Genomic DNA, 27,705 nt, shown 5'->3' with positions numbered 1-27,705 from the left:
GGACAACACCACCGCCATGTGGTACTGCAACAAACAAGGCGGGGTGGGGTCGTGGACCCTTTGCCAGGAGGCTCTGCGCCTCTGGCAGTGGCTGGAACATCAGGGCGTGACCCTGGTGGTTCAACACCTGGCAGGCTCTCTGAATGCCAGGGCGGACGAACTCAGCCGTTGGTGCATGATGGATCACGAATGGCGTCTGAAGTCGGACGTGGCGCAAGGCCTCTTTCAACAATGGGGAGAGACTTGGTTAGATCTATTCGCCACAGAAGAGAACGCGCAATATCATCAGTTCTGCGTGTTGGAATTTCCAAGGCGGCACTCGCTCGGAGACGCTTTTCGTCGCGAGTGGAGTTGCGGTCTATTGTACGCCTGTCCGCCTATACCACTTCTGCCCAGAGTGCTGAAGAAGATCAGGCGCAACCGGGCCCAGGTTATCTTTGTGGCTCCGGACTGGGCACGAAGATACTGGTATTCCGAGCTACTCAGCATGTCAGTCGATCCCCTGATTCGTCTGCCTCTTCGGGGGGACCTTCTGTCGCAGCAGCAGGGGACGGTCCTGCACCCGAACCTGTCCAGTCTCCACCTACAAGCTTGGAGATTGAGCGGCGGCAGTTGAGGCCATTTGACTTGACCCCCGAAGTCTGTGATATCATTCTGGCAGCCAGGCGTCCCTCCACAAAGTCGGTATACGCCTGCAGGTGGAACAGATTTGTGACGTGGTGCACAGCAAAGGCTGTGGACCCTCTCTCTGCACCCCTTTCTGAAGTTCTACTCTTCCTTCTTTCCCTTGCCCAGCAGGGCTCTGCTCTGGGCACTCTTAAGGGGTACCTTTCTGCTCTTTCCGCCTTCTTACAGCTACCTGATCAGCCTTCCTTATTCAAGTCCCCCATTGTAAATAGATTTCTGAAGGGCATCACACACATGTTCCCTCCTGTTTCCTTCATGATGCCCCAGTGGGACTTGAATCTTGTACTCACTTATCTAATGTGTGCTTCCTTTGAGCCGCTCCATAACTGTCCTCTCCGTCTTCTTACCTTTAAGACTGCTTTCCTGGTTGCCATCACCTCTGCCAGGAGAGTGAGTGAGCTCCAGGCTCGTGGAGTGCTGTGGCTCACTGGTTAGAGGCGACAGACCCGGAAGCAGAGGTCGGCCCGGGACCAGGGTTCGATTCCCAACGCGGCAGGGTCTTGGGCCAGGGTCAGCGGACTCGATAATTCTCGCCTCGGTGCCTACTCCAACCATGGGTCCCACTCAGCAACTCTGGGCAATAGCTTGCTTAATCTCTACTAACGGCCCCATCAGCGCCAGGGATGCTTGTATTCACCTTGGAGATGCCCAGGAGGGACCATCTCACAGGGAAAGCCAGGATGGGTTCCCCAGCGGTATACAGCGCCGGGACACCCCTTTGCTGGGGCAGCTGTGCGCTTTACAAGTATACGAAGACATTTCTTCTACTCCACCTTTCCTCTCTGTTCATCCGGACAAGGTTGTGTTGCGGACATGACCTTCCTTTCTGCCCAAGGTTGTCACAGCCTTCCACATCGGGCAGTCCATTACCTTGCCCACCTTCTTTCCGCCTCCGCATCCCTCGAAAGAGGAAGAGAGGCTCCACCGTCTGGACCCAAAACGTGCGCTCTCCCATTACCTAGATCGCACACGCCAGTTCCGGGTGGATGACCAACTCTTTGTTGGTTACGTGGGCGCGAAGAAGGGAAAGGCGGTACACAAGAGGACCATTTCGCGGTGGATCATCTTGTGTATTCAGGCATGTTACTCCATGGCCATAAAGGAGCCCCCTGCTGGATTGCGGGCTCATTCCACTCGAGCCACGGCAACAACAACTGCCTTGGGCCGAGGAGTCCCCTTACAGGACATTTGCCAGGCAGCTACGTGGGCCTCGCTGCACACGTTCGCAAGACACTACTGCCTGGACAGTCATGTCCGGAGGGATGGCTTCTTTGGCCGTTCTGTCCTCCAGGACTTTCTGGTGTGATTATTGGTTCGCAGACCCACCACCGGGGTTGGTATTGCTGGGGTATCTATTCTAAGGTAAGGAATCTATCACTAACGTGTCTCTTTCAGATGCACAAGTTACTACTTGTGTAACGATATATCTGTAAGAGACATTAGTTAGTGATAGATTCCTTACCGACCCACCCATCCTCCCAGTTCTGCGAACCGATATCTAGGGTTAAGGTCATCCCCTTTCAGGGCCCTAGTTTCATGGCACCAGTGTTGGTTCTATCATGGCTCTGCGTATCTGGCGCGGGAAAGCTGTGTATCAGAACTGACGTCAGCGCGCATGGGCGGCGTCCAAGTACTCCGACGACGTCATTCCGGCTCTAACGACGCCGACGACGGACGCGGAGCCGCAGACGACGCCTACCGACGCGCAGGGGTATTGCTACGCAAACATTTCCGGATCCAGTCTGACGCCTGGGGATATTCTAAGGTAAGGAATCTATCACCAACTAATGTCTCTTACAGATATATCGTTACACAAGTAGTAACTTGTGCGTCTAGGGTAGTCATATGATCCCCTGGGTTTAAGAGCAGTAGGATGTCTTGGAGGGTCACTGTCCGGAAGGACTGTTTTTTGAGGTAAGTATTCAGAGATCTTAGGTCTAATATCGGACGCCATTGCAGAGCATTCTTCCGGACCAGGAAGAAACGGGAATAAAATTTCTTCCCCTTCTGGGAGATCGGCATTGGTTCTATTGCTCCCTTTTGGAGCATTGTCCGAATCTCCCGGCGCATTTGAGATAAATGTTTGAGCTCTCGACCTGTAGGTGGAGTGCAAGGGGGGACTGAAGAAATTCTAGAATATGTCCGAATTGTATGATGTTGAGGACCCATTTGTCCGTTGTTATTGTCTGCCAATGATGCAGATGGGATGTCACTCTTCCACCCAGGGGAACTTGTGGAGGGGAAGGAATACATGAAGCCGGATACCAGAGGTTGTCATGGACTTCTATTATTATCTTTTCCTTGACAGCTCCCTGACTGTCTCTGCCCGTACTGTTGACGGTATTGCTATGATGATGATGAATAAGAGGGGTATATTCCCTGTTGGTTACCGCCTCTATAGGATGGTTGGCCTCTTCCTCGGGCTCCTCGAAAGGGCACCTTATTGTAATGTACCAAGGGCCTTCGCTGTATCTGTATCCTTCTTGATACCCTGAAGGGCCTCATCTACTTGTCTTTCAAACACATCTTCTCCGTCGAATGGGAGACCTAGAATCTTACTTTGGACCTCAGGTCTAAAGGCAGTAGCTCTTAACCAACCTTGGCGTAGCAGGACTGCAGCACCTTCCAAGGAACGAAAGGCTGTGGTCGCGATGTCCATCGCACATTCGATGACTTCTTCCGAAGTCTTCTCTCCTTCCCGAAGAACTTTTTTCGCTTCTTGTCTGTTGTCCTCCGGAATTAGGTCCATGTATGGAGCCATATCACACCACATCTGTATGTCGTATCTGCCTAGAATGGCAAGGGCATTCGCTGCTCTAACGAGGAGAGCCGACATGGTGGAAAAACCTCTTTCCAGCATTGTCTAAACGTCTTCCCTCCCTGTCAGGAGGTGCAGATATAGGCGCCGATGGATTCTTAGATTTTTGTTGCGCCTCCTGGGAAATTACTGAGTCCGGCTTAGGATGACCCAGTAAACACGCTGGTGAGTCCGAAGGGGCCTTATATTTCTTTTCCAGTCTAGCGAGCACAAGTGTAACAGTCGCCGGTGTCTTCATCACCTTCAAGCCTTCTTCCCACACACGGTTGACAATTGGTATAGATCGAACCGACTTATGGTATGGCTCTTTAAAATCATAGAGGAAGTATTCCGTCTGTGTCGTAGCCATTGGAAACTGGAATCTCTTTGCAGCTCTTTCCATTAAATTATGGAATCCACAGATATCCACCGGTAGGGAATCAGCAGGTACTGGTGTGGGCGATGCTGCAGATGGGATCAGGTAGTCATCCCATTTCTTGTTGGGATCCGTTATTTCTCCCTCTTCCTGGTCATCATCGTCTGTGGTAGCCGGATCCTGGTGGTGCTGAACTTGAGGAGTTGGAGGTGTAATTTCCTGTAGTGACTCTCTGCTTCTGAATGGAGTAGCAGGGATGGATCGTGGGTGTGAAATGGGAATTTCCTGAGAGGCTATTGTCGGAGGAAATCTCTTTTTATAGTCTGCCAGCATAAACTGCAGATCCATCACCATGGAGGATGGCATAGCAACCACTTCCTCTTGGGACCCTTGTCGATAGTGTTGCTGCGAGGGGTTCTTGTACTCTCCATATCCCTCTTTGTAATCATCCTCCTGGCATTTTACATGTAGTTGTGATGGACTACTGGCATAACCAAAGGGCCCGTCATCCTCCTCCTCTTCAGAATACTCCTCCTCCAGTAGGTGTGATGGAACCAGAGGAGTAATTGTGCTCGAGGAGGTAACCTCTGGCGTAATCCCCTTCTTATGGACAATCAGCTGTTTTTCTGGAATTTCTCTCGTCTATGAGCCCGTCGTCGAGGTCGCCGATGCTGGCGTCGACACCAGGCATAGAGCGCTCTCTGTCGTCGATGACATAGTAACCGTCATCGATGTTCTCGTCGCCGAACCCATCATCGTCACCGTTGACGACGATCCCATCGTCGACATGGTCGTCGTCACCGCTGCTGTCATCGATGTTACCGGCATCGACCCCACCATCGACACCGCAATAGGCAATGATGGTGACTTTACAATTTTCTTCACCTCTATCTACGTCGTCGACAATGGTTTCTTCGTCGACGATCCCGCTGACGATGTAGGTTTTTAGATTTCTCCTCAGGCGGCATAGAAGATGGCTTTCTGAAGGGCTATTCAACCTTAGGAGGTGACTTTGATGGCCTAGACGTAGATCTTTTTGACGATTTTTCACCAGAAGTGTGTCTTTTACTCTCCTTTTCCTTAGGTTGAGGAGATTTTGAAGGACTGCGCCCAGAAGACCCATGAGTGGTCTTTTTGAGGGCCTTCCCAGGACGTTCCTCTGAGGAATGAGTATGAGGAGATTTTCTTCTCTTTTGAGGTCTCCTAAATGTAGAAGAGGATCCCTCATCGCCGTCACTAGAGATAACCTCCTTTCTGGCATTTAGCTTCTGAAGCCATATCAAAAGGTGTCGCTCATGATCTCTCAAGAGTCTCACTAGCGAAAGTGCGACATACCTTGCAGTCCATGGCCTGGTGATCAGGGTATAGACAGTAAATACAGTCTGCATGAGGGTCATCTGTGTAAAGCCTCTTCTTTGCACAAGTAGCACAGGCTCTAAATAGACCTTTCTTCTCTTTCCCAGACATTTATAAAAAATTTACCTGAAGACAGTCCACAGTATTACCAAATCTAACTGAAGATGAAAGAACAAAGTTCCTCAAACAGGCTGAAAAAACTGAGTTTGAGCAGAGCTCAAAGGAGAATCCCTAGCACAACGTGCGGTAGAAAATCTGAGGGGCAAAGGGTTCTCTCAGGAGTGTTCTAGAGGGTGAGGAGATCTGATTGGTCAAGAGAAAGTTTGGACTCTTTTACATAACGAGGGTTATGGGTTGCGAAAGGGGCCTAGGCCTCTTTTCAGTTTGCTATACACTAAGTATTGCTTTTTTTTATACCGGAGACTCCCGTCTCGACGACAGGGAATGATTCAGGCATGTGAATCTATGAAAGCTCCAATACTGGAGTAAGCTCTGTTCACAAAAGACACTTTGTATATTTGATCCATAATCCATGTATTTAATTTTCTTTCTCTCAAACTTAAAGTCCAGTTCCAAGCCTATGTATGTTATACAGCCTACTAAATTCAAGCATTTTTTTAAACAAAAGATGAGCCGCCCTTTTTAATCTTCACTTCGAATAAAGGATGATCCGGATGGCTATATGTTTTGTATCCTTCAGGCTGTTAGAAGGACGTTTCCACCTATTAAACAATTCATTAACAATGCATAGTTATTTAAATCCAAATGCTTCTTCACTAAATAAGATTGTTTCTCCTCAGCACTGCAAATGACTGATAGACTGAACACATTAACCCCCCAAAATATTTTTCTGTTACGCTTAGTGCTAATAAAAAACAGAAACATAATAAAAAATTTTAATCTGCAACCCTTTTCAGAAAGAAGCCCCAACGAGCCATCGCTCACAGGGCGTGTTGCAAGAGCCACATCAGACGCTCGCAGTTAATCTAGAAATAAGAGGTGGCACTAAAACGAACCTTGGAGCCGATTTCACATACATCAATGGGGTCATTATCCCCACAGCAGCCCGTTTCTTTATCCGTGTGATGCGGGTCTTCCCAGGTCTGAAAATGGAAACCAGCAAAGAAGGTTAGGACCTAGCATAATTAGAAGACTTCACTTCACAAATCTAGACTATGAAACAACACAGAGCCATTCATGCCTGTGCAATAATCATACTGTAAGCAGGCAGTGTGCATCTGGAGGGCAGCCATTATTGAATATCAAAGTACTGGTGAAGGAACCACAAACTTCATTGAGTCTCATCAATAAGGGAGCCCATACAGAATAAAGGTCCCAAACTACAGTTAGATCTAGTCATGAACCAACATTCCAATGGCCAAACCAACACAATGAGCGAGATTAGGAAAATGGAAAAAAGAGAAAGGAGGGAAGAGACAAGAATGGTAAAAACATTGTGACTGGCCACTACTAAAATGCACACAACATATTACAGCCATGTTATGAGAAACTTGTTCTCGTGTAGGGTTTCCCTTGGATGCCTCTTCGCAGGATAATGGTTATGAAATGGATACTCCCTGTGCTGATGTACTGACGTTCTAGCAGTGTAACACCTGGTTCCGATGACAATGTCTGAACATATGGTGATCCCCTGTTTTCCCCTGATCTCCATAAAGTGGGAAATTGAATGGCAGCTGACAAAGCGCATTCTCTCCCGCCTTCCACATCTTCCTACATGGAGTATGTAAAGGGAGGCAGGAGAAGCCCCGGTGCCACCAACCACCATCTTGTTTGTCCGGCCAGGTATGTGCAGACTGACCTAGGCAAGACATTTCTTTCTGGGCTGCATCAGGGCTGCTGTCAACAGAGCTCTCATAGCCCTACTGTTAACAAGGTGTGCGCTCTCACAGAAGGAAGAGAGAAAAGAGCTGGTAGGGAGAGGGAACACACAGAAGGCGGAGGCAGTTGTCGGTGGGATATCAGGTAGAATGTTCTTTTTTTGAGAATGGAGACCTACTGATGGATGTCGGGCATAATGGCCGGAGCTCATATAAAGGTTATTCCTCGTAAGAAGATGCAGTGGCTTGTATTAAGAATTTCGGCTCTTGGGATCTGGAGGGTCCTGTCTACTTCCCAGGAGGGTGTCCTATCTGCTCCCAAGGAGCGAATCCTTCGTGTTTGGATCCTCCAGGATTATATCTTCCTTTCAAGTGCCCAATAGTGAAGCACAGTAGAGCTAAAGCCTCACATGGCTGCCCTGCTTGAAGCGTGTCTGCAGCCTCACCTTCACAGGGCTTGACTGCCTGAAAATCTTCAGTAAACTTCCATCTTGTAGTAAATGTCCTCTCCACTGTTCTTCTCTGGCTAGACTGTACTATGTTATCTGTGACATCATAGAATGCCTGGGTGTCCCTCTAGCTCAGAGTGTCTCTCTCTCACTTACTGTGGCAGTTGGTCATCTCAGGCTGAGCTGCTAACAGCTGGCTCCTGGTGGGGGTTTCCTTACAATCTTGATATGTCTATCTAACCAGGAAGGAACCTGCAATAAAGTATCTTAACTTACTAAGCGGACTCTGCATCTTCCTTTACCACAACTTGGCGACGTTTTGAAGAGGATGAACCTACCTGTGCACTAGGAAAGCTACTTCAAGATAAGGAACTAAAGAAAGGAACTAAAGACTTTGTGAAAATTATACATAAGACAAAGGTAACGCCCAGCTGACCCCACCAGTGTCCTATCCCACCTGGACAGCATGCACCCTGGGCGTGTGTCTTTAGGTTTATGTCTGCGTGTGTCTGAACAGCCTGCAACCTGGGCATTTGTTACTATTTTGCCTGCTGTCACCTTGCTCCTGTCTACGAAAAGTTTTCCAGCATTACTCTTCCCTGAGGCCTGCGGTATGCTTTATTTCATCTGGCCTTCATCCAGTCTGGGAAGCGTCAGGCGTTGGCAGAAACTTGCAATTTATAGGTGAAGTGGTCAATTGGCTGCATCAGAGAAAAATGCGGTGAATGTTTCTGATCTTTCCTCCCTCTGGTGAGTTCTTGCATCTATACTGTATCGTTTTACAACGCCAGAACTCGCTACTTGCTGCGCATTAGCCTGGTTCCTCGCTGGTTGCGTGTTGCTCCGCATGGGAACTTCTGTGTGCAAGCTCTTTAAGCATCGGAAGTTATTCACCAGCGCGTAAATACAGCGCAGCTTCAGCATGAGCCTACTGTTTCACTGCGCTTTGCCATGTTCAGTTACTCACCGTTCTGTATGTTGATGACGGTTGGCCGACGGTTGGCTGGCAGCCATCTCCTCTGTTTCTGTGCTCCCGTCCATCTGATGACGTCTTGGAATGCTTCGAGGTGTTGGTGAAGGTCTTCTCACGTAGCGAGCTCCTCCGCTCTTGTGACGCCTGTGACGCCTTCCTTTGGAGACACGTTAAGCTTGTCCTTCACGCCTCTTACGCCGCTACGTTCGACGTGGCGGCTATTTTGTCTTCAATTTAGTTGCCACGACAACAGCTTGCTCTGTACACTTCCCAGTTATCGTACAGCGTTGTTGTACTCAAAAGTCGTATTTATCCAGCTCTGGTGCCAGCAGCAACCGGAAGGGGAAAGGATCTGAGGGCGACTGTCTCTGTGCACGTGTGTCAATAAAACCTCTGTTTCTTTGGCGAAAAAAGAGTTTTGACCTGCATTTCAGTGCTTCATGGCGATGTTTCAGTCGAAGAGGGTGTGAAGCCCTACATCTCTTGTCTTTTCTTCAGTTATGGCATCCAATAGACGGCCTGATACTTTGTTGGTGTGGCAAGACTCAGCGTTGACTGTGGACACCAGTTCTGTCAATACATCGACTCGCAAGCCTTCTACTGGGACACAGCAAGTTGACTTTATGTATATCCTGTTTGGTATATGGTCTGGGCGTTTGGATCCCGGGTGAGAGGTCGCTCACCGGTGTTAATTCATTTTTGTAATTTTAACTTGTCTCTGCAGGGGTGTATTTAGTGTTTAACAGGTTTACACTATCTAAGGGAGGTTGTGTGTTGTGTGCGTAGTCTGTGCCTATTTCTAGGGTGTTCTAGGACCTTCTTGTGTACCCTATGTAGGGCATTTTGGGTATATGCATGTCTGTTGTCATCCCTCCATTTTGCTTCTAGGGGGATGTTATGTCTGTACCCTACATAGAGGAGGTTGTGTGTTTGTTTGCAGGTAGTCCATGCCCCTTGTTTTCCCCCCCAGGATTACTACCCTGCCGTGTACCCTTTGAGGTTGAGTGCTTACGGGTAGTCCATGCCCCATCGTTTGTCCCAGGGTTATTGTCTTTATCCTGCGGTGTACCCTTTTCTGGGGAAGTTGGTGTTTGTGGGTAGTCCATGCCCCATCGTTTGTCCCAGGGTTATTGTCTTTATCCTGCGGTGTACCCTTTTCTGGGGAAGTTGGTGTTTGTGGGTAGTCCATGCCCCATCGTTTGTCCCAGGGTTATTGTCTTTATCCTGCGGTGTACCCTTTTCTGGGGAAGTTGGTGTTTGTGGGTAGTCCATGCCCCATAGTTTGTCCCAGGGTTATTGTCTTTATCCTGCGGTGTACCCTTTTCAGGGCAAGTTGGGTGCTTGCGGGTAGTCCATGCCCCATGTCTATTCCCAGGATTACTGTCCTGCGGTGTACCCTTTGAGGTGGAGTGTTTATGGGTAGTCCATGCCCCATTTTCCGTCCCAGGGTTATTTTGCTTACCCTGCGGTGTACCCTTTTCAGGGGAGGTTGTGCGTTTGTCGGTAGTCAACGCCCATTTTTCATGGGAGGTTCAGTGTCTGTGGGTAGTCCATTCTCCATACTATGCGCTGTCCCCTGTCTTTGGTGGAGATTGTTTGTGCACTATGTTCTTGTCGGAGTCTACCTTCTTGCAGCTACTGGCCAGGGCTTCATTTTGGTAAGATTTTGAGTTGTGTATTTATCATACGTTTAGTGTCAGCATATCTTAATCAGGGGTAGTTTTTTTTTCTTTCTTTGGTGAATTCTTGTCAAAGGGGTTTGCTCTCTTGGGTTATCTTAAGTGAGTCTTACCCCTATTGTGTCTCTCCCAGTCTACACTCATTTTTGTTTCTAGGGTGTTTACCCTGTGGTGTACCCATGTGTGGGGAGGTTATGAGTGTCAACAGCTAACTTGTTTTTTTTAAGAAACCTTGCTGTTTCGTTAAGGGAGGGGGATGAGGCATATTGTGACATAATGATGTTTTCTTTGTTCTTTTCTCTGCTAATGATACCTCATGCTAAAGTCATCTCATGTTGTACATTATTACTTTTGGTTCATCTCAATTGTGTACTTCCCTGCTGATTGTTGCATTTAAGGTATTATTGCCGATTATTCCTTTATTCTGCTCTTACTCCATAAGGGAAGAGGATGTGTAGTAAATGTCCTCTCCACTGTTCTTCTCTGGCTAGACTGTACTATGTTATCTGTGACATCATAGAATGCCTGGGTGTCCCTCTAGCTCACAGTGTCTCTCTCTCACTTACTGTGGCAGTTGGTCATCTCAGGCTGAGCTGCTAGCAGCTGGCTCCTGGTGGGGTTTTCCTTACAATCTTGATCTGTCTATCTAACCTGGAAGGAACCTGCAATAAAGGATCTTAACTTACTAAGCGGACTCTGCATCTTCCTTTACCACACATCTCATTCATTTTCATGTACTGGTTGCGGTTAGTATGAAATCAGAATTCTGTAGGCACTTTCACTCATTCAGGCATCTCAAACGTTTTTCCTGGAAAACGGTTACACTGCATCCACCAGCTACCTGGATACGCTAGCGGTGGCAGCCCTATAAAGGGGACTATATTTCCCTGCAAACACACCACGTATGAGGATTAGTCCCCATGCACACTTCCTGCATACTTCTCTCATACCACATACAACACGTCCTACATAAAAAATAGGTTGAAGTTTGGATAGCAGGCCAGCATAAGGTGGAAGAGAGTGGTGTCAGTATGTGAGGTATAGTCTTCTTTAACAGTGGGAGACTACTGAAAAAAGAGGTCAGGAGGTCATGGACTATGATAAGGGGGCTTAAGTGAGCCAGAACAAAAAGTATTCCTTTTCATTGCACTGCGGATTACACTTGCCTTGAGTTCCCCGCTTGTGGTTTAGAGCAACAAGTCTGGAGTGGGGCTCACCCCAAAGAGAATGGACAGGGGTCCCATTCTGTACCTTATCACAGCCACCGGGTGTGTCAGCCCTATCAAGTGTTGATCAGCAGTGATATCTGTATGCTGATAGCCCTGTATGCTGATAGCCCAGGAGAATAGCCGCCAGTGGCTGAACATTATTTTCATTTATGTATTTATCCAATATTTAAAGCATGTAATTACAAAAAAAGGCATCCATGTGCTACCAGAGGTGGTGATACCAAATAAGTAGCAGATTACAAAGTGAGAGGCTAGAGTTGGCTTATGTTAGAACATCCAAGTCTTGAGTCCATGAGGGTCATGTGTGTTCGCCAGGAGACACTTCATCATGCTCAGATCATCCTGAAAGATATCTTCCTTTCCCTGCTGTAATAATGGGGCATTGTTAAGCCAGAGCCCTGTACGCAAACAATGCTGGCAGCACAGCTGCAAGCTCTCACTCAAAGGATTTTATGTCAAGACCAGAGGCTAGCACGATTCGTAATCTCTTTATTCCTACTCCATCGAGGCCATTTTAAAGCAAACATATAAACCACATTAAACATTCCAGAATCAGAACATCACAAACTAGATCAACCCCAGCAAAGCAGCACTCTTCCTCTATTCAGTGCTGCTCTGTGACAGATAAGTATCATTCACATTAGTATGAGTAAGAATCTTGGTAGAAATGCTAATGTCAGCTTAGTAGAATCTTAGTAGAAATGCTAATGTCAGCTTTTTTAATGTGATAGAAAGTGTGGAGAGAGTTTTACTTCTTTAATGTGGTTTAGAAGTCAAAGTTGTAGGGAATAGGTTTAGAACCTTAATATAAGTGGGCTGTTGGTTGAGCAGAGCTGTGTTTTTCAAACAGGCCTCAGGTTCTCGTAGGTCCACAGTAGAGCTGGCAGCGCCCTTTCAGAGAGGAAGGACGAGCTTCCTTGCACAAATTGGATTTCCCTGCATCAGCTGTGCACCCGGTGTGATTATGGCACCACACTTATGGGCCGCCATTTTGGATTTGGGAGTATAGCAAGCAACAAAATTGGAGAGAAACCTCCAGCGGCAATTTTGGAGAATGGCAGTATGACTATTGAGAGGAATACCTCAATGTTTTTCCATTACAAGAACAGTCAAGGGTTTTACAAGTGCAGCAGTTAGGTAGAGTATTTGGCAATTAGAATTAAAAGTTTAAGATTACAAAAATGTGTAAGGAAGAGGGAGTTTCTAGGGCTCAGGTCCAGGAGGAGTTTATCAAAAAATAATAGAAAATGAGGATAGAACTTCTGTAAAGGAAGATTTGGAGCAGGTTTTGAGTAGAAAGAGGAAAGGAATGGATTTGACTAAGGTGGTTGAGGAATTTTGGTTTTGGATGACAAGGACATGAGGGATGTGAGGCAGGAAGGCGGTAAGTGTATGAGGAAAAAGAAACATATGAAGAATACATATTTATTTATTTATTTCAGAGTTTTATATAGCGCTGGCCAGATTTCATTAGTTTGCTTTTCAAGTTGGCCAGCGATGCAAGGAAGGGACTGGATAGATCCCTTAAGCAATGCCAGGATAGGCTTTTGGATGTCCGTTGTTGTTTTGAAAGAATTTTGGGCATGGTGGAGGAGGCAAAATCAAAGGGAGTGTCTGTTGACATTGATTTTTTAAGAGGAAAGAGTCAGGTAGCGGTCTGTTTTTTAGGAAATGCAAATGCTGCTTTAACTACAGAAAGAAGGAAGATAGTTCTAATGAGGAGAAATCTATCAGAGCGCTTTACATCATGATCACTCGTAAGATACATAGACGATACTTAGACATACTAGTATATACAATGGCTCCATACGAATCATAGTAATATCGTCGTAGAACGCACAATGTCACTTGCAAGGTATGTTTTCACAGTAGTATGTACACTGCCTTGTCGTCAGAGAAAGCACAGTGGCTCGTGACGGGATTTGCTCGGGGGAAGACAGGGGGGTATAGGAGATAGTGAGGTGGAGTTCTTAATGTCAAAGTGTCTTGTAAGCAGTTGTGTGCCTGCTTCGATGGTTAGGCTGTGGCTATCCATACGGGAGGGATCGGTTGAGGAAGAGTTCTTTGAGCTGCCTTTTGAATTGTAGGTAGGAGGGGTTGGTCCTGATGTGGACTGGTATGGAGTTCCAACTTTTGGGAGCATTTCCTGTGAAGGATCGGGATGCGGTTTTTTGTTTGTGAGTTCTTGGAGGGATAAGGTGTAGGGTGTTGGTACTCCTTAGGCTTCTTGTCTGACCAGCCGTCTGGAGTTTGGCTGCCAAGAAGGCAGGTTTGCCTGGGTGCAGCACTTTGTCCGTGGGGCAGGCAGTTTTTAAATTGGCCCTCATTTCGATTCAAAGCCATTTGAGCTCTCTGAGCGCAGGGGAGTTGTGTTTATATTTCTTTTCTCCGATGACCATTCTGGCTGCTGCATTTAGAGTTGATCTGAGGGAATCTAGGTGAGATTTAGCTGATCCTGTGAGGGTTGCAATCCCTTAGTCCAGTCTTGGAAGCCAGGGATTGAGGAGCTTGTTTGAGGTAGTTCTGAGGGATGAAGGGTTTTATTTTGTTGAGTAGTATCAGGTTGAGGAAGGTGCTCTTTGCTGTGTTCTTGATGTGTTTGTTCATGTCTAATTTGGGGTCCAGGGTGCTTCTTGGCGATTTAGCGGAGTCTGCTAAGGTAAGGTTGTAGTTGAGCGCATCAATCGCTTTTAGCCATTCTGAGATTGTTTTTTTTTCCTCATCATTAGAGATTAGGAGGATTTCTGTCTTGTCTTGATTGAGTTTTAGGTGGTTGCGTGATGGCCTGCATTGGACTTCTCTCAGAGTGCTGTTCAGTTTCTGAATGTCTTCAATGGAGGAGGTTTCCAGATATATCTGGGTATTGTCTGCATAGAAGCGAAACGGAATGTTTGATTTTTTGTTTATGGTGGTGAGGGGTTCCATGTATATGTTGAAAAGTTGCGGGGAGAGTACTGATCCTTACGGGATGGCCCTGCGAACTGGGTGTGGTTCTGATGGGAAATTCTTGATTTTTATACTTTAGGTGCGGTTCTATAGAAAAGAGGTGCACCATTGTAGTATCATCTGTTCAGCTCCAGCCCTTTCTTGAAGTGCCTTGATGAGTAGATTGTGGTCAACCCTATCGAAGGCTGCCGAAAGGTCCAAGAGTATGAGTAGGCAACATTGACCAGCATCAAGAGAGTTGTGCATATCATCTATTATGTTTAGGATTGCTGTCCCAATTCTGTATCCTTTTCTGAAGCCTGATTGGTGAGGGTTTAGGAAGTTGGTGGGTTGGAGGAGAACACATCTTTATAAATATGATGAGAGTTTGGCAACTATGGAAAAAGGTGGTCGAGGCAGAAGGCATCCTTCATGGCACAACAGAGGGTGTTCTTTGCAGCACAAAGATGAATCAGACTAGATAAAAGATATTTTTACCAAGATGGGTCAAGTATAAATAAGACAAACTTTGATTAATTTGTGTTTGACACCTATGGTGTTGACTATTAGGACATAGATACGGCTAGGGGATGAGAAGTTTAGAGCGGATATGATAAGACATCCAAATGCTGGTTGGTGGCTCTAGGATTCTGTTTCCAAATTTAATAGACTGTGTATTCGTAAGTTACTGGAAAAAGAAGTCAGAGCTGTTATGTGGGCAGAGTGTTCACAAGTGGTAACTGACTAAAGGGCACGTGCTGATCTGGATGCAGATTTAATTTGTTTCCTTTTCAAGTTGGCCAGCGATGCAAGGAAGGGCCTGGATAGATCCCTTAAGCAATGCCAGGATAGGCTTTTGGATGTCAGTCGTCGTTTGGTAAGGGTTTTGGGCATGGGGAAGGAGGCAAAATCAAAGGGTGAGTCTGTTAACATTGATTTTTTAAGAGGATGGAGTCGATAGCTGTCTGTTTTTTTAGGAAACGCAAATACTGCTTTAACTACAGAAAGAAGGAAGGCAGTTCTAATGAGGAGAAATCTATCTTACATCAAGACGTCATTCCACTGAATAGCAATCAACGTAAAGTAACGGTTACCAATAATTACATTGTTACAGACTATAATAAAACTATGTTCTTGATAGCAGAGTCAGAATCATAACCTGAATACAAAAAATGTGCTGAAAAACCAGTGAACACTAGTCTCTGAATCTCCTTCCCCAAAATGATTTGAAACTTGGAAAACAGATGATGTAAAATCAAATCACCTATATTACAAACCAAACTAAAAGGTTTGAGAAGAGAATATAAACAAGCCGTATCAAATGCAAAATTCCATTTTATTCAATAGTAAATTGACTTTTACCAAACCGTGTACAGCTTTCTTCCACCTTATTCACTCGAACTGCACAAGAACCTTGGAATGTATGCCAAATCCCCTAACCTCTAAATGTAAAACATTGTTTACTTACTTCACAGCCACGATCAGTCTTATTTAAGGTAGAATTAGGGCAGATTCAACTTTTGGTCACTCACATTCTTCGAAAGCAACAAACATATCAGGTTGTTCAGCACTTATGGTTTCTTCACTATCATCAAACAGCTCAGATTGACAGATTATTAGTTAGACAGCCAACCAGCAAGCATCATCATAGCCACATTTCAAGGCTTTGAAATGGTCTGAGTGCTATGATTAATGCATTCATAGCCCAATATTCTCATAACTGAGGATTGTTAGTAATTGGGATACAATGGAGAGACACCCGCTCTGAAAAGCGGATATCGGTGAAGTATGTGAAAGATACTATTGGGAGCAGGTTAAAGTGCCAGAGCCACGACAGAACTCCCTTAAAGTAGGAGGGGGAGAGAAAATGAAATGAAACAAACTCTACTGAACGCAGAAGGAGAGGTCTTGCACAGGAAGTAAGTAGGTACAAAGCACACCACTGACAGTGGGAACAGACATGATCACTGTTCAGATGGGGTGACTGGAGTCAGGAACAACAAACCTCAGCAAGAGTTTCAACGAACAGACTTGCTTGTGCAGACACATGGAAGACATCATGGTCTCAACGAGGAGCCTCACTTGTGATGGTGACTTTTTTGAGAAACAGAAACACATACAAGCAGCAATGCGTATAAGGCGGTTCAAAACTATAAAACTAGGAGCAAGGACTCTACGAAGAAGCTGAAAATGTGCAGAAAACTGCAGAAAATGTGCAGAAAAACCAGTGAACACTAGTCTCTGAATCTCCTTCCCAAAAATGATTTGAAACTTGGAAAACAGATGATGTAAAATCAAATCACCTATATTACAAACCAAAATAAAAGGTTTGAGAAGAGAATATAAACAAGCTGTAACAAATGCAAAATTCAATTTTATTCAATGGTAAATTGACTTTTACCAAACCGTTTACAGCTTTCTTCCACCTTATTCACTCGAACTACACTAGAACCTTGGAATCCATGCCAAATCCCCCAACCTCTAAATGTAAAACATTGTTTACTTACTTCACAGCCACGATCAGTCTTATTTAAGGTAGAATTAAGGCAGATTCAACTTCTGGCCCTTCACATTCTTCGAAAGCAACAAACATATCAGGTTGTTCAGTACTTATGGTTTCTTCACTATCATCAAACAGCTCAGATTGACAGATTATTAGTTAGACAGCCAACCAGCAAGCATCATCATAGCCACATTTCAAGGCTTTGAAATGGTCTGAGTGCTATGATTAATGCATTCATAGCCCAATATTCTCATAACTCAGGATTGTTAGTAATTGGGATACAATGGAGAGACACCCGCTCGTAAAAGCGGATATTGGTGAAGTATGTGAAAGATACTATTGCGAGCAGGTTAAAGTGCCAGAGCCACGACAGAACTCCCTTAAAGTAGGAGGGGGAGAGAAAATGAAATGAAACAAACTCTACTGAACGCAGAAGGAGAGGTCTTGCACAGGAAGTAAGTAGGTACAAAGCACACCACTGGCAGTGGGAACAGACATGATCACTGTTCAGATGGGGTGACTGGAGTCAGGAACAACAAACCTCAGCAAGAGTTTCAACGAACAGACTTGCTTGTGTAGACACATGGAAGACATCATGGTCTCAACGTGGAGCCTCACTTGTGATGGTGACCTTTTGGAGAAACAGAAATACATACAAGCAGCAATGCGTATAAGGCGGTTCAAAACTATAAAACTAGGAGCTAGCACTCTACGTAGAAGCTGAAGCAGAACGACCACCTAACACATCCTGAGGTGGGGCACCAGTTGAAAAGGCACCAACTGCTATGCAGAACCACGGGTGTGGTAGGGGATTGGCAAATCACAAATCCCTGAGAGAGAGCACCTTAGATAGCATAGGCATATTGCTGCAGGACTCTTTTTCTCACACAAAATTTGCCAGGTTTTACCATGTGAAATTTGCGTTTGAGAAAAGCAACTCAGCGTGTACAGTATTTTCGCAAATCTTGAAATCCTGATTTGGGTGGATGGTCCTGTTTGCGCTCAAATCAGAAATCCCACAGCAGTCATGAACAGCCCCTAAGTGTGCTCCTTTTGTACACAAAATGTAAGAATCGTAGGCCCTGGACCGGATAGCTGAGGAAATACCGTTGTTAACTTAGTATAACAACCTGTGTGCAAATTACACATTGCAGGGGTTTGTGCATAGCTTTGCCAGGTCAAATCTAGCACAAATTTAATTTTTACAGGCAAATAGTGCAGATACACTGTTTGTACATCTTAATAGGCACGATACCACGAGCTGAAACTGTGATGTCCCTCATTTAGAGGTGCACAACTAGATATAAGGCAGAGATTGCACACCACTTAAAAACAGGGAGATCACGCTCTTTGCTAGAGTGTCAATTTGGGCCTCAAAGACTCACTATATAAACTTAAAATGAATAAAAGACTTACTAGGGCCTGAAAGTTACTTGTTGATTTCTGAATGTGGAGACAGAACTACAGGAAGAAGAACTGTATATATATATATATATATATATATATATATATATATATATATATATATATACCGACTGTTAATGTGTACTACGTTCAAAGCAAGTGCCTTCAGATAAATTGACGGAAAGAGCGGGGCTGGGTAGATAATTTATCTGGTGGATTGCATGATGCAATACACTTGCTGTTGTACTTAAATTATGATATAACATACATGAAACTCATTTAATAGTTAGTCAGTTATATTTAATTCAAAGAAAGTGTGTTGTATCAGTGTATAAGTATATGGTTTTATAAAACTGAGTACCTACCTGAAGAATGTCAGTGTAACAAGAATAATGGTAAGTGACTGCAACCCTTTAACCTGAGATGAACAATACTGTAACACTCTATCTGGAGAATTAATTCATTTAAAGTTGTGGTAATACAGAATCCATATATATTCACAGAGAAAAGATAATTTCTGATATATCAGACTTTTTAATTACCCAGATCAGCTAAATAATGGTATCCTACTTCTTGAGTACTAGAATCCCAAAGTGAAGGATCTTGCTAACACACTTTATAAAATCAATCACTGAAAAGGGAGCGAAAGTTATGAAAAAGGAATCGATGATTATAAGCACTTTAAGGTGGAACATCTAGATTTACATATTTATTGAACAATGCTTTTAACAAGAATTCTAAATTGAAACAATACTATTACACTTGGGGATGGATTTTAAGACCAAGACATGAATAAAAACATGTGGACAAACGTCACCTGAGGGAGCGCCCCATAGTTCCATATATACCCCTTGTGAGGGAATATATTTGCCACGTTTCGAAGCTTCCCTTTCTTTGTGTCTTGCTTAATGGGATTTAGAGACTCCTTTGTTGCAATCTTAAAAACAAACACAAAAGAGTAGAGAAAGAGAGAGGATGTTAATACATATGGTGCATTATTGTCATGCACCTCAGGGCCGGCCTGCACATACAAGCATATGCACTGACCGGCCAGTGCAGTACACTTGTACTTTATGATCAGCGCGACAACAGTTTTTTTTTCAAGGATTGAAATTTACATTTTGCACTGGTTAGTGAGCGACTGTAAATGCTGCTGCCAAAATGCTCATTCACCCAAGAAAGATACCTCAGTCAACAGAGCAATGCATGTCATCCAGCCCTACATAAAATGAAAGCAACGACAAAAACACTATCCAATCAACCAAACAAGTCAACAAAAATGCAAGATCTGTTCCAAATTATGAAGTTAAATTTCTCTCTATCATTTTACTCCCCTAGTCAAACATAGTCGAAGGACACCCTGTTAGTTTACGAGTGTCAGTGAATCTTCTTTTTAAAAAAAATATTTTTATTGGATTTTTACACTTACAACATATGACAAGTAACATGTAATCATCATTGCGTTTGTACATACAGGGGTGCAGCCCATGTTGCTTAGCTGCTGGTTGTACAGTTTACTCGTAGAGCACATAAGCTTGAACGTCCCTGCATCTCTACAATCCCACATACAACGTATAACATATGCTTTGTGCTAGTGGTAACCATCAGGTTGGTCGGAATGAAACAAAATGTATGCATGACCGGCCCCCTGTCCAACTGTCTACTCTGAAAGAAAAAGAAAGAGAGGGGAAAGAGAGAAGAGTTTAGGGGGGAAGGAGGGGTGTCTTGCTCTATTGGTTGGTGTGAAGGTGGGCCCTTTGATTGTTTCTGGCTAGCACTTTCATGGGGGCTCGTAGGGTACTAGGAACTTGTCCAAGGAAGCCCACATACCACTGTTGGGTTTTCTCCATGGTGTGTTTCGTAAGGCTGTGATGTCGGCTCCTCTCAGGTATGTCACCCAGTTGAGCCACCCCCTGAAGGTGGCTTTGAAGGTGTCTTTCCACTTGGTGAGTACTATCTTGACTGCTGCCATTAGCAGGAGATCTAGGAGGTTTCTGTCAGGTTGCGGGACACCCCCGCGCCGCACGGCCACCAGCTGCTGCGTGTGCCCCTTGCCGCCCTCTGCCTCGCTGCTGCCTCGTTTGCCGGCTGCCGCCGCTGCGAGTGGTTTTCCTTGTTTTGACGGTTCTTTGTGCTTGTTTGGGCTAAACTTGTTTTTTCCCTGTTTTAGCGTTCATTTTTGCCTGTTTGTACTGTATTTTAATTTTTGTTCCGTGTTGCCCTCCTTCCTTGTTGTCCGCCTACCTCGACGCCCCCCGCCCTCCCTTCCCGCCACCGCCGCTTGTCCCCGCCCCTTTTTGCCTTCTGTAACCCTCCCCGCTCCCGCCTCCCAGCTGCTCCGCCCACCCGCGCACTTGGCCTTAAATGGCGACCGTGCGACGCAGGTGAGTGTGACCCACTTGTGGGACACCCCCGCGCCGCACGGCCACCAGCTGCTGCGTGTGCCCCTTGCCGCCCTCTGCCTCGCTGCTGCCTCGTTTGCCGGCTGCCGCCGCTGCGAGTGGTTTTCCTTGTTTTGACGGTTCTTTGTGCTTGTTTGGGCTAAACTTGTTTTTTCCCTGTTTTAGCGTTCATTTTTGCCTGTTTGTACTGTATTTTAATTTTTGTTCCGTGTTGCCCTCCTTCCTTGTTGTCCGCCTATCTCGACGCCCCCCGCCCTCCCTTCCCGCCACCGCCGCTTGTCCCCGCCCCTTTTTGCCTTCTGTAACCCTCCCCGCTCCCGCCTCCCAGCTGCTCCGCCCACCCGCGCACTTCGCCTTAAATGGCGACCGTGCGAACGCGCAGCGGGCACGCGCAGCGGGCGCGCCGATTGCGCGCCGAAGGCGCGCCAAAGGTAAGCCCGTCTACGCCCGTCCGCGCCTGGACCGCGCCCAGTGCCAGGACCCCTGGCCCACGAGGACCCCGACCGACCCGCCTGACGTACTCCGCCGCCACCCTCACCGCTCTCAACACCGGCCGACTCCCAGAATGCCATCAAGCCTCTCCACGACGTACCCACGGACCCTTCAGCTGCCACGCCTGCAAGTTCACCTGCATCCGGACCAGCCCCGCACCAGCACCCGCCAAGTCGAACTCCAGCAGCACCCACCTCAAGTGCATCCTGCTCAACACCCGCTCCGTCCACAGACACGCCATCGAACTCTGGAACCTCCTCGACACCACAGCTCCAGACGTTGCCTTCCTCACGGAGACCTGGATGAACGCCTCTTCAGCTCCTGACATCGCCATCGCTATCCCAGAGGGCTACAAGATCGTCCGGAGGGACCGAAACGCCAACCAGATGGGAGGAGGCATCGCCATCATCCACAGGAACACCATCCGTCTCACGACCAGCACCGACAACACCCTGACCAGCGCCGAACACCTGCATTTCCAGATCCACACCAACCCGAACACCACCCTCAGAGGCACCCTGATCTACCGACCCCCTGGACCACGCACGCAATTCAGCGAGGACATCGCCGACTTCGTCAGCCCGCATGCCCTCCCCTCCGCTGACTACATCCTCCTGGGAGACCTCAACTTCCATCTGGAGAACAACAACGACCACAACACCAGCACCCTGCTCGACAACCTCGCCAACCTGGGACTCAAGCAACTGGTGTCCACCCCCACCCACCTCGCCGGACACACACTCGACGCCGTCTTCTCATCCAGCACAGACATCGACTTCAGCCACGCCACAGAGCTTCAATGGACGGACCACAGCTGCGTCCACTTCACCTTCAAGAGAACGACGACCCACCAACACCAGCAACAGACCGCCCGCAGAAGCTGGAACAAGATCACAGCAGACCAGCTCGCCACCTCCCTGAGCCAACACCCTCCTGCCAGCTCAGCGAACCCCAGCCAGGCCGCCGACAACCTCACGAAGTGGATCAGCAACTGCGCGGACGAACTCGCCCCGCTGAGGACCCCGCCTAGCAGACCCGGCAGCAAGAAGGCCCCATGGTTCACCGACGAACTCAAGAGCTCCAAGAAGAACTGCCGAGCCCTCGAGAAAGTCTGGAAAAGGGAACCGACACCGGACAACAGGACCTCCTACAAACTTGCCACCCGGAAACACCACCAGCTGATCCGCGCCGCCAAGAAAACAGCATTCAAGGACCGGTTGGACAACAACGCACACAACTGCAAGGAACTCTTCAACATCGTGAAAGAGCTTTCCAACCCCAGCGCAGGAAACAACGACATCACCCCATCGCAAGACCTCTGCAACTCCCTCGCCTCATACTTCCACAACAAGATCGCGGACATACACAGCAGTTTCAACAACCAACCAACGCACACCACGACCGACCAGCCACCCCCCTCCACCACCACCCTCCACGCCTGGACCCCGATCAGCACCGAAGACACCATCCGCACGATGAACTCCATCCACTCCGGATCACCGACCGACCCCTGCCCTCACCACGTCTTCAACAAGGCCGACGCTGTCATCGCACCCCACCTGCGAGACATCATCAACACCTCCTTCGACACCGCCATCTTCCCTGAAAGCTGGAAACACGCCGAACTCAGCGCTCTACTCAAGAAACCAACAGCGGACCCCACCGACCTCAAGAATTACCGCTCCATCTCGCTTCTCCCGTTTCCAGCCAAAGTCATCGAGAAGACCGTCAACAAGCAGATGGCCGCCTTCCTCGAGACGAACGGATCCCTCGACCCCTCACAGTCCGGCTTCCGAGCCAAACACAGCACCGAGACCGCCCTCATCGCCGCCACCGATGACATCCGAGCCCTGATGGACAATGGAGAAACAGCGGCCCTCATCCTCCTAGACCTCTCCGCGGCATTCGACACGGTCTGCCACCGCACCCTAGTACGGCGCCTCAGCAACATCGGAATCCAGGACAAGGCGCTGGAATGGATCATCTCCTTCCTCGACGGAAGAACACAGAGAGTCCGCCTACCACCGTACAAGTCAGAGGCCTCCGAAGTCATCTGCGGCGTCCCCCAAGGATCATCCCTGAGCCCCACCCTCTTCAACGTCTACATGAGCCCCCTCGCGGCCATCGTACGCAAACACCACCTCAGCATAATCTCCTACGCCAACGACACCCAGCTGATCCTCTCCCTGACCAACGACCCCGCCGCCGCCAGAGCCAACCTGCACGAAGGGATGAAAGAGGTAGCCGAGTGGATGACGACCAGCCGCCTGAAACTGAACTCGGACAAGACGGAGGTCCTCATCCTGGGCTCCTCACCCTCCGCCTGGGACGACTCCTGGTGGCCTCCCGCCCTGGGCACCGCACCCAAACCGACAGACGATGCACGAAACCTGGGCTTCATCCTGGACTCCTCCCTCTCCATGACCAGGCAAGTCAACAGCGTCTCCTCGTCGTGCTTCAACATCCTACGCATGCTACGGAAGATCTTCTGGTGGATCCCCACAGAGACCAGGAAGACCGTCACCCAGGCCCTCGTCACCAGCCGACTGGACTACGGCAACGCCCTCTACGCCGGGACCACCGTCAAGCTCCAGAAGAGACTCCAGCGGATCCAAAACGCCTCAGCCAGACTCATCCTCGGCATCCCACGATCCAGCCACATCTCCGGACATCTGAGAGACCTTCACTGGCTCCCCGTCAACAAGAGAATCACCTTCCGCCTCCTCACCCACGCACACAAAGCCCTACACGACCAAGGCCCGAGCTACCTCAACAGCCGAGTCAACTTCTACGCTCCCAAACGCCACCTCCGATCAGCCAACCACGCCCTCGCCGCCGTCCCCCGCATCCGAAGAGCGACTACAGGAGGAAGGTCCTTCTCCTACCTGGCCGCCAAGACCTGGAACTCCCTCCCGTCCGACCTGCGCCTGACCCAAGACCACCTCTCCTTCAGGAAGAAGCTGAAGACCTGGCTGTTCGAGCAGTAGCGGCGGCACCCCCCCCCCCCCCCCCCCCAGCGCCTTGAGACCCTACGGGTATGTAGCGCGCTTTATAAGTGTCACTGATTGATTGATTGATTGATTGATTGCGTGTCAATATCAAATGTTATAAATGAGTTGGTGAGTGAGGCAAACTCTTCTTTAAGCTTGCAGCCTAAGGCTTAATTTATGAAGGTAAATATTTTTTTCCAATTTTTTTTAACCTTTGTGCAGTGGAAGATGAGGTGTGCCAGGTCCCCCTGTTCTCTGTCACAATTCCAGCAGCAGTCGTTTTCCCTCAAACCCTAGGGCCGCTAAGCGAACTGGGGTCCAGTAGGTCTTGTGCAGAAGCCAGAATGTTGTCTGAGCTAACACCGGGGAGATCATGTTTTTCGATGGGGACAACCAGAGGGTGTGTCTCTCCTGCTCGCTAAGTGCGGTGTCTAGGTGTGATTCCCAGTAGCTGGTTGTCTTATCGTTAAGCTTGGAGGAGCTGGGGCGGAGTAGTTTGTATATGTGGGACACCTGGTGGCCCACTTTGTTCAGGTTCTCGATATACTGGATGATTGATGGTTTGTGTCTTGCTATTTTTGATTTGCTTAGGGCTGTTCTGATTTTTATGGAAGTTGTATAGTTCTATATCTGGTAGGTTATGTCGTATTTTTAGCATGTTGAAGGTGTAGGGGCTTCCCTCTTCCTCCAACTGGGCTGGGTATGAGATCCCTAGTCTTTTCCAAGAGTCTATGGCTAGGGGTTTACCCTATATTTTATCTTGGAGTTTGCCCACAGCGATTCTATGTCAGGACCGGAGGCTTCAGATTATGCTTTTGTACCTTCTTCGCTTATTTATGACAAAAGTCACAGCAGCCAAAAACAAACCAAATTACAACAGCCCTACCTTAGAACAAAGGATAAGGGCAAAACAAAAACAATGTCCATCAACTACAACTCCCATGAGTATTACTAGGCAGTCCATATTATAGTCCCTCCTTAGTCTCTACTGCAGTTAGACAGGACGTCCCCTTCATGACCACTTCCTCTTTCTTTGCTGCTTCGCAGTGAGTTAAGTGGATTTATGCCCTCTCTCCTCATTTCTGTTGTATTTGGGGTTTGTTGGGGCTTTATTTAGTGGTTTTTCGTCTTTTGCTATATTGTGGGGTTGTGCTGTGTGCTCAGTTTTCCTGTGCAGAGCCCAGTTCGGTCGCGGGAGCCTTTTCTGCTCCTACGCGACTTTGCCATTGTTTCGGCCGCCTCCGGCCACTAAAGGGTGCTGTTGCGTCTCGTTCTCCTCAGCGCGGTGTTCCTGTCGGGGAATCGCGCTGAGGAGAACGTTCTGTCAAGTGCTCCCTGTCACTTCACCCTGACGCTCGGCGGAGCCTGTATTGCCCCACAAGTGCTACCTACGCCCCGGTGGGGGTCTGTATAGCGGCTTGACCGCGTTGCCGCCTGCGGGCGTTTTAAGGCACTCAGAGCTGCTTCTGCTTCCATTGCGAGCTAGCGCGCTGGGAGGTGACTGAGGCCCGGTCCGTTTCAGGAGGGCCTGCGCGCTAGTGGGGTGAGGGCCCCCCAGAATTCCCGGTTCCACTGGGCACCAATTTTAGGCAGCATCGCTCTGCCCCCATATTTGTACTGGTTTTCACCAGCGGTCCTATTCCCCAGGTTGACCCTTGCCATTTTCAGTCTTGCAGAGTTCTTTGGTTGGTCCTGGTCAGCTAGGGGTGATGGGGGACGAATACTATGAGGAGGAGGAGTCGCAGGGCTACCTCAACGACGAGTTCTACCAAGCTGTAGATAGCTCGATTTATAGATGTGTATCTGAGATTGTGGGGCCTATGGAGGAACGCCTATCCGCACGTATTATCCAGGAGTGCGAGAGGATAACCCAGGCGCACCTAGGGGTCGCTGCTGGTTCTTCCGCCCAGACGGGGTCTACTCCCCCAGCCCCTAAGAAACCCTGTAGGGAAGTGGTGCAGGGGGATTCGCATGGTGTGGACAGGGACGCCTTTGAGAGGTTGCGTGACGCATTCCTAGCTAAGGCGATGGATCCGGCCCCTGCGTCTTCCCCGGCCCCGGGCCCCTCGGGATCCGCTGGTACTGCTCCTTTGTCTCCTGTACCTCCCTCCCCGGCAGACACTGATGATGAGGATGGGTTGGAGCGTTCTTGGCGCCCTTCGGGCTCCGCCGCCGAGCTCCCTCGGGACACCTCAGGAATGTTGGACCCGGATGAAATCATGCATCCGCGGTCCGCCGCCTGGGCTCCTGGGGAGAAGGTGGCGAAGTTCGTCGCTGGCCGCCTCTGCAAGCCCCTGGAAAAGGAGGCAAGGAGCTGTTTGCGCGGAGTATGCCCTAGGCCTACGTTAGAGGGAAAGGTGGCCCTGACCTCGGAGTTGGACCCAAAAATAGCCACGTTTTTGGCTAAATTCGTTAAAGATCCCCGCAAAGGCATTGACCGTTCCTGGCGGTCTTGCCAGGATAAACTCTTGGATGCCATTGGCTCCATTACGAAGATCCTAGACATGGCGGAGGAAGCCAAGGAGTCCGGGGCAGCCATTTCCCCTGAGGTCTTCTCTAACTGGGCGCAAAGAGTAGTGGTTTTCCTAGGAAACGCGAATTGCGCGTTGTCTACCGAACGTAGGAGATCCCTCTTAATTAAATTGGATCCTAAGTTGGGTGACCTAGCCACTTCAGAAGCCAGAGCAGTGGCCCAGGGTGGTCTCTTTGGGGAGCCATTTATAAAGGAACTGGAAAAGTTTGTGAATACATTCACGTCCCTGGATAGGGCCCAGTCGAGTATCAAAAAGGTCTTCCACCAACGTTTCTCCAGAGGGGCCAGTCGCGGAGGGGGCCACGCGACCGGCCGTGGTGGTCAGCAAGCGACCAACAGGAATCAAGGCTCCGGACGGGGACAGTGTAACTCCTCTCAAAACTACAATACCTTCTACCCCATCAGAGGACAACGCTTCCGTGGCCGTGGTGGTTTCAAGAATGCAGCCGGAAACACCTCTAACGGTGAGTGTCATTTCAGCGGACAAGGTCCGCGTGGGGGGACGATTGGCTTTGTTTCCAGACGCCTGGGCCGCACTCACTGCGGACGCTTGGGTCTTGCAAACGATACAGGGTTTCCATGTGGAATTTTACGACCAGCCCCGCCAAGACAGACCTCCCCCCCTATCGTTTTCTCTCGTGTGGACGCACTTCTAGTAGACGAGGAGGTGTCTGCCCTGCTGCGCAAAGGCGCCATTTGCCCTTCAGTTCAACACCCAGCAGGATTTTTGAGCAATTTGTTCCTGGTGGACAAACCAGACGGGGGGAAGCGCCCTGTGATCAACTTCAAAGAGTTCAACGGTTGGTTGGTCTACCGGCATTTCAAGATGGAGGATATCCATCTTCTGAGAGACGTTTTGCTTCCCAACGATTGGATGGTGCGTTTGGACCTCAAGGATGCTTACTTGGTGGTTCCCATTCATCCCCCGCACCGGCGCTTTCTGCAGTTCCGGTGGGGGGGATCAGGTGTTCGAGTTTACCGCCCTTCCTTTCGGGCTTTCTTCGGCCCCTTGGTGTTTCACCAAGCTCCTCCGGCCGGCGAGGGAATTTTTGCGGAGTCAAGGTATCCGGAT

The 27,705-nt window shown here is 48.3% G+C and overlaps 1 protein-coding gene across 1 annotated transcript in view; it reads right to left on the bottom strand.

Moving 5' to 3' along the window:
- The window catches only part of PPA2 (inorganic pyrophosphatase 2), a 560,296-nt gene that overhangs the window by 266,449 nt on the left and 266,142 nt on the right, over window positions 1–27,705 (bottom strand). The window contains exons 5-6 of the mRNA XM_086962038.1: window positions 19,034–19,153; window positions 6,233–6,319 (exon numbers count right to left, since the gene is read on the bottom strand). Coding sequence (XP_086818164.1) covers window positions 6,233–6,319; window positions 19,034–19,153 — 207 coding nt within the window. The remainder of the gene's footprint in view (window positions 1–6,232; window positions 6,320–19,033; window positions 19,154–27,705) is intronic.

Source organism: Lissotriton vulgaris, chromosome 3_1 (assembly GCF_964263255.1).
Source record: "Lissotriton vulgaris chromosome 3_1, aLisVul1.2, whole genome shotgun sequence".
NCBI lineage: Eukaryota > Metazoa > Chordata > Amphibia > Caudata > Salamandridae > Lissotriton > Lissotriton vulgaris.
Note: the sequence above shows the minus strand (reverse complement) of the source record. Positions and strands in the feature narration are given on the sequence as shown.